We start from the raw sequence: 11105 nt of genomic DNA, 5'->3' as shown, positions 1-11105 counted from the left end.
GTCAACAGCTTCTCATCACTTGGTTGTTTTCTTCTTTTCATTGTTTTACTCATGGACAACTAGAGCTTTTACTAACCATGATCATTTGGAATTGATAGCTTTTTAAAAGATCTGTTCCTTTTTGGTAACTTTCCCAGGAAAAAAATCTCTAATTTCTATATTTTCTTACCCTCATATTTGTTCTCTTTTTTCTCTCCTACTGTCTTTTTCTTTTTCATCCAGTTTAGATTTTCTGACAAAGACACCAGAAATTAGCAGCATCTCCAGGGTATGGCAAATGAAACTTTGCCTTATATGGTTTCTGTCCATTGTATTACATGTCATTCAGTTTCTAAAAAGTAGAAACCAAATGCAGTGGGTCTCTGATGTAATACATACATCTAAAACATCAAGCGTGAAATGTCATCGGCATTGCTGTGACCCAGTGAAGTCACCAAGAATGACTTTGTCTACCCAGCCAACCAGTAGCCCCTGGGAACCATTAGCCATTCTTAACTCGACTTGTGTCTAATATCTCATCATCTATTAGATGTAGTGTCCACTCTGTAGCTAACTGTGATTGACAGAGGAGTGGCAATGACTCAGAATAAGACGTATCTCACCAGCCTTACATAGAGAGTGTGGACAGAACGAATCCAGATAAAATGGTGACTGACCTGCTTTTTGCTTGCACTTCCCGTATATCTCCACCCAGATTTGTCACTCCCCACACCTAAAATCCTATCTCCTTCCTTAACAGATAAGAATGCAGCCTACCCAGTTTGAATATGAGGGACACAACTGCCATTGATTCTGGCCAAGTACCAGCTTCAAGTTGGGTTACACCTGGATTCACATTATCACCTTGTATAAAATTGCACAGTTTTACCAGATCTAGCACCCAAAAAATAACTTTAAACTCCAGATAGAAAAGTTCAGACATTTCTACATCAACTTAGACAATAGGCGAGCCACTAGTGGGGATAATGTGGCTACTTGTTCCTCACACCAGTTCTGTCTGGAACAGCCGTGATGATACAAAGGAAGCTGAGTTGAAGCTTCTGGAAAAAGTTCAAAGAAGAGACAACAGATCACTGTCTACTAAAGGCTATTGTCTGGGTAGGAAACAGCATGGTGACAATCTCTTTGGGACACGAAGTCATCAGTCATAACCTATCTGTACTGAACCAAATTTTTTCCTAAGCTTTACTTTTATTGTTTTCAGATATGTATCTGTGTGTTAGAGTGTGCATGTGGATGCAGGTGCCTATGGAGACCAGGGGTGTGGGATTCTTCTAATGAGTTAGTTACAGGCAGTTGTGAGATACCCAATAGGAAACCAAGCTTAGAGCAGTATGTGCTCTTAACCATTCTGCCATCTTTCTAGCTGCAGACCAAACTTCTGTTAGGTTCCTCTGAGCCCCACCCTAGCCTCAGTCTTGGGCTTCTATTTCAATCCCTGTAGAATCCAGTTTTCGCCAGACTTAATATCTGATCACTTTTGATATCTGACCAAATGTCTCCCCTTCCCGCAGGTAATATCCTATCACTCTTACCAGCCTTCACATATAATCCCATCAGACCAGCCTGGCAAAGAACTCCTTCACCTCACAGAAAGTTTCTACCCACCAATCCCAAGACCCCGCACCTTGATCGCAAATCCCCACTTTTCCTTGGTAAATTCAGCATTGAGTCCTCCTCTACATGAGGTCTTTTCCCTCTGAAGACAGTTTCTGATTAGGGTCTGTCTTCATTTCTTTCATCTCTGATTTTCTGTGTCACCAGCCTTCACAAGGAACCAGTAGTGAGAACTGCAATATGGGGAAATAAAGGAGAACTGGAGACTCGGTGGCCTTTCTAAGCTCCAATTGAACTGTGACTGTCAAGGGCTTTCCGTTTGAGGGAACAGGTTGTCCAATGTGTGTTAGCACAGTTACCATCTGTGATTGTTGAGTGTGGGTTTCATTTGATGAATAAAGCATCATTTCACTTACTTTAATATTATAGCCCCCTTCCTGACCCCAGTCTTTTCCCAAACTAAGAACTGTCTCTACAGATAGGATAAATTCAAAAGAAAACAAGACAGCCTGTATTGTTAGCAGTCCAGGACTTGGATTGACACCTCTGTGGTAAACTGCCACTGATCTTGGCCAGCAATGTGCTGGAGAAGATGCCCCTCCCACCCATCAGAATAGCACAGAGACCTTGAAGACTGTGTTAAATGCCTTACCTTTGCAGATCATTTTTAACTTGCTATAGTACTTTCAAATCCATTAGCTAATTGCAATCTTCAAAACAGTGTGCTAAGGTAGACATTACCCTCATTTCACAAATGACAAGTGCAGAGTGCATGGAGAAGGTGAAAACAGTTACTTAAAATAACTCGACTCATTGCACTATGAATCCTTGGTAGCCAGGATTTGCTTTGCCAGAAGAGAAAGTCCACTGATGACCCTGTTGCAAATGTACAATGCTCAGGCTTTTCCTAGAGCTTGAAGGGCCAAAGTCAGGCAGTGCTCAACTATACCCCCAAATTCACATTTACTGCTTAGCCTCAGCTGCAACCAGTTTCTCTTCCAGCCCTTAAACATAGCCTTATTTCTCAGTGCTTTTCTCCTATTCAGTGAAAACATGATCAAGAACAGAAATCATGTGGAGATTTTTGGCATAGAAGCCAAATGGTACTGGATGGGATGTACAGGAAGTAATGCACTACATGTTGAGATATGTCTGGGGACTGCAGCTTCAGCACCAATCAAACCAAAGAAAAATGGTACACCCTAGCTGGAATTGACTTTTTTTCCTCAGTTCTGCAACTTTATTTGACATTCAGCAGGTTAGTTCTCACCCACATTGGCTATATGTAAATTCCTGGTAGAGTTTGTTTAATGAGTCCTCATCCTTACTGAGTTTTCTGGACTAATGTATATGGATATTATATGGAGCATTCCTTGTCCTTTGGTTTTGTAAGCCGCCTTGCCTGGATTTGACTTTTGAGTAGAATTCAAAATAAGAATAAATATTTGGGCTGAGAGTGTATCTCAGTGGTAGTGTTCAAGGGCCTGGAGAGAGACAGAGAGAGACAGAGAGAGAGAGAGAGAGAGAGAGAGAGAGAGAGAGAGAGAGAGAGAGAGAGAGAGACTGTAAAAGAAGCGGGAGATGAATTGGTCTCAATCTTAGAATGTTTAAAAACTAAGATCAAAAGACTAGCCAATGTTAGATGCTTGTTGTTAACCTCATCTTTTTTTAAAGGTATAAAGATGTAATTCCAACTTAAATAAAGGAAACCCATGAAACTGATGGTCATCATTGTCAAACGACCACTAGTTACCAGCATAGAAACATAGGTTTTATGTACACTGGGTAAAAGGAATAAAATTTGAGGGACATGCTGCTTTGCATTCACCTTTATTGGCCTAATGCATTTCTCAGATTTGGTAGAGACAAATATTTTGATATTTAAGCACAATTTGTCAGTATTCATAATAATGACTTACAATATTATAAGAAATATTTCTTTCCATGTTCAATTTTATAATTATTGTCCCTGAACTTTTTATTAGACATTATTTCTGTTGGAGTTTCTTTCTTTCCTGATCCCACAGCCAATTAGCCCCAAATAAGCAACACAGAGACATATTAATTATAAACTGTTTGGCCAATGATTCAGGCTTCTTATTGGCTGGCTCTCTCTTAATTATTAACCCATTTCTATTAATCTAAGTATTTCCACGTGGTCTTATCTTACTGGAGAAGGGTATGAACCTGTTGCTCCTTCCTTGGCTACATGGCATCTCCCTTGGCTACTTTTCTCTGGCTCCTCTACTCAGCATTCTCCTCATCTGGTAGCCCCACCTACGCTTCCTTCCTGGCTACTGGCCAGTGTTTTATTCATCAACCAATAAGAGAAACATAATATACAGAAGGACATCCCCCATCGCATTTATATGGTATGCTATGGAGAAAGATTGATTAAGACATTATATGTTTGTAAACAAGATGATAGGGGGGAAAACATTAAAAATTCTCAGCACTCCTGGTTGTGATGGTCTGCATCATTGCATTGTGGTGAAGAGGTGGAGGGGCAGGAGGGTCATGAGTTCAAGGCCAGACATCGGGCATCAGTAATACAACCCAGAGGGACAAGGGTCTTGACACCAAGTCTGACAACCTGAGTTCAGTCCCTGGGGCCCACATAGGTAGAAAGAGAGAAATGACTTCAGCAAGTTGTCCTTTAAACTACTCTACACATGTGTCCTGGCATGCATGCATGTGCATACACACAATAATAACAATAATAATAATAATAATAATAATAATAATGAATAAAAAATAATTGTCAGCACATAAACTGAATAAGAAATTTCAGTGAAAAGACATGAAGCATGCTAGGTGTGGTGCCACAACCCTTTGATCCTAGCACCCTGGAGGTAGATGCTAGCAGATTTCTTGAGTTTGAGTCCAGTCTTGTCTACATAGTGAGATGAAGATCAGCCAGGGCTACACAGTAAGACTGTCTCTCTCAAACAAAAACAGAGAGAGAGATATCATTAAGATAAAAGATTAATCAATAGATGACATTGAGATAAAAGACAAAGCATTTGCCACCTAATAAAATTTACCTGTAACCTTTGTAAGTTTTATTTGTGTGGATGGATGTGTTGTGGGTAAGTAAAATGCATAGTAATTTCCATGTAGTAAATCCCTTCCTATAGAAATTAATAGTTTAATATTTTATCAGAATATAAGTAAAATAGATGAGCTAAAATCTCTAATTTCTATAATTTTATTAGCATGAAGTCTATTTGAAAATATGTAAGAGGCATGCATAAGAGTGTTCCCACCCTAAATTTTAAAAAAGCAACTCTGCAGAAAATTATAATTAGTACCCTGAAAGAAACAAAGTAAGAGTAGAAGGCCATGGAACAGTAAATCAGAGGATGTGCAGAAAAGAGGTTTTCAGCCGTTACACTAAGTTTCACAATTTCTCTAAGACACTAGGAAAACACACCTGGGTAAAACAGAATGTATTTCAGATGGCTAGAGAAAAACAAGGAGTGGGAATTCTAAAAGCTATAACAAGGGAAACATCCTCAAACCGGAAGAATGTAAATCTCTGAAGAAAGAGAACCCACATAACAAATGAAGAAAGCTGCATAAAGGCTGGTCACTGAGAACTTCCACAATACCAAGTTGAAGACTGTGGCTGCTATCCAATGATGCCATGAAATAGTTCAGTGATGTCTCCAGATTGTGAGAGACAATTGTTTTCTTTTTTTTCTGGTTATCACAGGTCTTTCATTGAAATATCTTCTCTCGTTGCTTCTTAACTAGCTGGGCATTCCACTACGCCACTGTTGATGTCATCAATGATGTCATGAGGGTGGAGGCCCACAGACTGCAGTACCCGGGATCTCTTTAATAGTTCCAGAAAGTTCTCTGGCTAAAGACCGGTGTCGCATCTGCGGGGCAATGCTGACAATCTCATTGAAAGTGATATTTCCACTGTGTTTAATGTTCTTCTGCTTCTTTCTGTCTCTTGGTGGCTCCTTGGGGACTTTAGTGATCAAGGGCACCACCTCAGTCTGGGCCTGTCTGCTTTGTCTAGTCAGTTTCACTGTGATCCTCAGGCCTTTCCAGTCACTGGTCACCTTGACAATGTTATCAACAACTTTCTTTAGAGACAGACCCAGGGGACCAATCTTGGGGACCAAGGTGGATGTGGCACCAACTAAACCTCCAGTGCACCTCAAGTACTCAACTTTAATCTCGTTGGGGTCGAACTTGGGCAGCATGATGGGGGTTGCTGGTGGGTGTCGGATGAACCCGGATTTGGGATGACCGAAGAAAGTTGCACCGTAGCCTCCTCCAAGCTAAAAGTCGAAAAGGAGAGACGATTGTTTTCTACCTAATGATATGCCTAGTCCACCTACCTGCTTGGACTCAACATAATTTAATAAACTAAAGCTATTTCAAACATGAAAGAATTCCAAGACTCGCATCCCAGAACATTCTTCACGTAAGACAAACTGTAGGTCAAAGGTTTTGTCTGGGTTGGTGTCCCAATCCCTCCACTTGAGGCCATGCCCGGTTAGAGAAGATGGCTGGTACAGGCTCCTTGTCCCCCATTACTAGGAGTCTATGCTAGGGTTACTCTCATAAATTCCATGAAGTTTCCATCGCACTGGATTTCCACCTCCTCCCTGAAATGCCCCCAATATACCAGTCATTTCTCCTGGTATTTTCTTCCTCCCTTCCCCCACCTAATCCCTCCTGTCCACCCACACCCCCTCCATTCAAAATCTATCCTATTTCCCCTTCACAGTGAGATTCATGTGTTCCCCCCAGCCCCCACCTTGTAACTTAGTTTCTCTGGCTCTGGGTCGGTAGCATGATTATCTTTTACTTTACAGCTAATATCCACTTATAAGTGAGTTGCATACCACATTTGTCTTCTCTGTCTGGGTTACCCAACTCAGGTTGATTTTTTTCCAGTTTTATCCATGTGCTTGTAAATTTCATTGTTTTTAACCTCTGAGTAATAACTCCAGTGTGCAAATGCTCTAGCCATTTTCTCTAGCAACTCTTTGGTTGAGGTGCATCTAAGTTGCTTTCGGTTTCTGACTGTCATGAATAAAGCTGCTATGGACACAGTTGAACAAGTGCCCTTGTGGCAGAATAAAGCATCCTTTGGGTATATGCTCAGGAGTGGAACAGCTGAGTGTTGAGGTAAATTGATTCACAATTTTCTGAGAAACTGCCATATTGATTTCCAAAACAGCTGTACAAATTTGCACTCCCACCAGCAATGGAGGAGTGTTCCTCTTCTCCACATCATAGCTAGCATGAGCTGTCACTTGCGTTTTTTTATCTTACCCATTCTGACAGGGGTAAGATGGAATTTCAGAGTTGTTTGGATTTGCATTTCCCTGATGGCTAAGGATGTTGAACATTTAAGTGTTTCTTGGTCAATTGAAGTTGTTCTGTTGAGAGTTCTGTTTAGATCTGTACTCTGTTTTTAATTGCATTACCTAGTTTGTTGATGTCTATCTAATTACTTCAGCTCTTTGTATATTTTAGATATCTGCCCTCTGTCAGATGTGGAGTTGGTGACACTCTTTTCCTATTCTGTGGGCTTCCTTTTTGTGCTATTGACAGCAAAGCGTTCTGGGACCAGAGCCTAGCAGAATCCTCATCAAAGAGACCAGAGAGACTTCATCCGGCAACCATTGGAAGCAGATGCAGAGGCCTACAGTCAAACATTGGGTGGCACTTAGAAATTCCTGAAGAGGAAAAGGAAAAAGTATAAGAGGAACCAAAGAGATCGGAAACACCAATAGAACATGGCCCATGGAATCAACTGGTCAGAACTCATGGGGGCTTGCAGAGATCAGAGAGCCTGTGGGAGTCTCACCCAGGTCTTCTGTATATATGTTATGGCTGAGTAGCTTGATGTTCTTGTGGGACTCCCAATAGAGGGAGCGGGGCAGTCTCTGACTCTTTTGCCTGTTTGGGTGATCCTTTTCCTCCTAGTGGGCTGCCTTGACCAACCTTGATGAGATGGTATGTGCCTGGTCTTATTGTACCTTGTTTTCATGTTTGGTTGATTTCCCTAGAAGGCCTGCTCTTTTCTGAGAGGAGGCAGAGAAGGAGTGGATCTGGGGAACAGAAAGGGGAACCAGAAAGAATGGAGGGAGGGGAAACTTCGGTCAGTATGTAATGTATGTGAAAACGATATAATAAATAAATAAGGGCTGGAGAGATGGCTCAGAGGCTAAGAGCACTGACTGCTCTTCCGGAGGTCCTGATTTCAATCCCCAGCAACCATATGGTGGCTCATAACCATCTGCAATGAGATCTGGTGCCTTCTTCTGGCCTGAGGTCTTACATGGAGGCAGAATGTTACATATAAAATAAATAAATAAACAAATGAAAGAATTTGAAGATGTTTTATTGATCACACAGTTTTCTTCTCTTTTGTTAGTTTTTTTTTATTTTGGTTCTTGTTTTTGTTTTGTCGGTCGGTTCTGTGGGTAAAACTGCTTGCTGGTTACTTGTGCGCTCATGTCAGGCAGCTCTAACAATTTTCTAGGAAGCTGCTGGAAAACATACTTCAGCAACAGGGTAGAAAGAAGAAATAATGGGCACTAAAAAGCAAGAAAAGAAGCATCCATGGCTAGGTAACAGTCGGAACACACATGATCCAGACTGAAGCGAGGGAAAGGGCACATTCAAGAGGGAGAGTCAGCACAGATGTGTAACCTGTCATTATACTTAGAACCGTGTTTTACTGTCTTTTAAAGCGCAACAAATGTCTGACCAAAACAATAACAATGAGAACATAGAGTTAAAAGATGTTTATAAAGCACGATTAGCTTCAGAAAAAAACAAAAGATTTTACAAGAAAGGAACTACTTGCTACGTCAGTCAAAAATGGTTTATTAAGACTGCAATTTCATAACTTTGGCTTGTACAGTAACTAACCATCATTAAATATCTATTTTGAGAGTGTAAGGGGCAGAAGAGAAAGTATAGAAATGCCTAGAACCTTAACTGCTAATATAATATCAAACCTTGATGAATTAAGTTTAACAGTATTTTGAAGGGTCAGACACAGATAATTATATTGTAAAATTTTGAGTTCACTTTAGGGACATTGGTAAGAAAGTTAACATGTATTATCTTGATTAATGATAGAATTTAGTGTCCGATAAAATGGCTCAGCAGGCCTCCAAACCTGACAACCTGAGTTTGGTTCCTGGGATACACATGACGGAAGTGGGAAACTAACTCCCACAAATTGCCCCTGACTTCACATGCACGTTATAGAACATGTACATAAAACACACACACACACACTTCAATAAAAATAAATAGAACTTAATTCTCTTTAGAAAACAAAACAAAATAAGGACAATGGTGTGGTGATGTGTGACTGTAACCCTGGCTACTCAGAAGGCTGGGAGGAGGACCACTTGTGTGCAAGACTTCAAGACCAACCAGAGGAACATAATACTAAGAGAGACTGACTTCAAAATAAAGTAAGGATAAAAATTCAAAGTGAGTAAATTGTGAAATGACTACAGCTTGGTGGTATACTGAGAGGGGCAAAATCTAATCTCAGCCTTCCAAATTCTAAAGGCTATGTCTCTCTGCTTTGGTTTCCTTATTTGAAATCTGAGCTAAAAATTGCTTTCAACTTTACACTCATATGCTCGGATCTGTGCAGCTTCAGCGAGGCTATCCCTTCTGCCTTCCTTTCGATGATTCATTAATGATTCATAAAAAATACCAAATGAGAAACTGTCTCCAGTACCTTAAACAGCCAAAAGCATTCTTCTGTGACCCAGAGACCTTCCGTGCCCCTGAGCTCCAAGACAGGAAGTGTCACCAGGTAGCAAAAGGAACGGGGCCTTCTAAAGAGATCTTAATTGACTTACTAAGTTATGGAGATTTTAGGCAACAATTTACCCTGTTCTTAAATTTTAAAAGAAGTTGCCATAGCAACTCCTAGACACAGCATATGGTATGTCTGGTACCTCCAAGATAACTGAACAGATTCTCGAATTTTCCTTACAATATGTTGTGAACTTTTGTACATTTTGTGTTTCAGTGGGCAATGTTATAAGATTCTGGATTTCACTGTGACATCTATATATTTAAAAGCTGGTTTTGAAACATTTATCACTTACAAAAACAAACAAGCAAGATTTTAGTGTGTCCTCCTGTCCTGTAATATATTTTCTTTATTAGAAGCAAGCAAACAAACAAACCTAAAACCTAAGTAGGAAAAATAACAAATAATCAGGTAGTCTTAAAAAGAGCAAATGAAATGAAAAACAAGTCATATGGAAAATATCCTGCTCATTTATAGGGAAAAGAAGAAAAAAGTAAAGCCAGATGTCATTTTTCAACTTAATCAGATTTGTAAAATGTTGCAGAGTAGGAGGAGTTTAAATTTGTATTGACATCCCAACCATTCATAAGACCTACTCATCTTTCTGCTGCAAGTTTGTTCTAAAGAACTCTTGGATAGACATGGATTTAGATGAGTTTTTCTGCTGGAGAATTGCATGTGATAGAGAGAATTTTGAAATAATATCACTGAGTGTGGTGTAGCACACCTGTCATCCCAGCACTAGGGATCATGAGACAGCAAGAGCGTGAGTTTGAGGCCAGCCTAGGCTATACAATGAAGGCCTGTCTCAAAAGCTAAAAAGATAAATCAGAAGTAATCTTGATCAATAGTAAGAAATCATGTAAAATTAAAAGATATATAAGCAATCTCCTATGACTGGGCTTGATGTCGAATGCCATGTTTTTCTGTTGGGATTATTATTATTTGTTATGGCATATTTTATTAGAAATTGTGACAGTGATGTTATAGCATATATGCATATATATACACTAAACATGTACTATATATCATACAGATGCATGTGCTTTGTGTATATATGTTAATGTTTAATTACTAGTCAATGTTTAAAAATAGAGTCTCAAACAATTTTGACAAAGAAATTTAAATCCATTAATATTGTATTTGTAATACATTCTTTGTATACAACCATCTAGAACACCATGGAAGATTACTACCCTCGTGTGTACGCTAAAGTGATGATTCATGCATTTGTATGATCCCTGACTTCTAATGAAGGCAGAACTCCTTACTTGATTCTGACCAATAAATATGGCAAGGGGAAGGAATGCAATGTCACTCTCATGATTATCATACATTATATAAGAATGCATTAGTAAACTGGAGAGAGAAAGATTATCCTGAAAGCTTTGAAACTTCAAGCCACCACATGGCGGGCAACTGTGGGCAGCCTCTAGGACTTTGGAAAAAGATTTCAACCAATAGTCAGTAAAAACCCAGGGCCCTCAGACTTGCAGCAACAAAGAAATAGTCTGCTAATACCTGAATAAACTTGGAAGCAGACTCTTTCCCTCAGGTCAGCCCCAGATGACAGTAAAGCCAGCCGACACATACATTATGGCGAGGCCAAGAGGCAGAATCTGGCCATACTCTATGAAGAGTTCTAACCTATTGAAACTGTGTAAGTGTGTACCATCGTCTTAGCTGCTAAGTTTGCCTCTAGAGAGTAGTATGCTTTGTAAATGTTCCT

The 11105-nt window shown here is 39.9% G+C and overlaps 1 protein-coding gene across 1 annotated transcript; it reads right to left on the bottom strand.

The window, feature by feature from the left end:
- Positions 1–5354: 5354 nt before the first annotated feature.
- Positions 5355–5774, bottom strand: LOC101823390 (60S ribosomal protein L12-like). Its single transcript, XM_040743383.1, has one exon. It carries the CDS (start codon positions 5772–5774, stop codon positions 5355–5357), a length of 420 nt encoding a protein of 139 aa, XP_040599317.1.
- Between the last annotated feature and the right edge of the window lie 5331 nt (positions 5775–11105).

Source organism: Mesocricetus auratus, unplaced genomic scaffold (assembly GCF_017639785.1).
Source record: "Mesocricetus auratus isolate SY011 unplaced genomic scaffold, BCM_Maur_2.0 Super-Scaffold_15014, whole genome shotgun sequence".
Lineage (NCBI taxonomy): Eukaryota > Metazoa > Chordata > Mammalia > Rodentia > Cricetidae > Mesocricetus > Mesocricetus auratus.
Note: the sequence above shows the minus strand (reverse complement) of the source record. Positions and strands in the feature narration are given on the sequence as shown.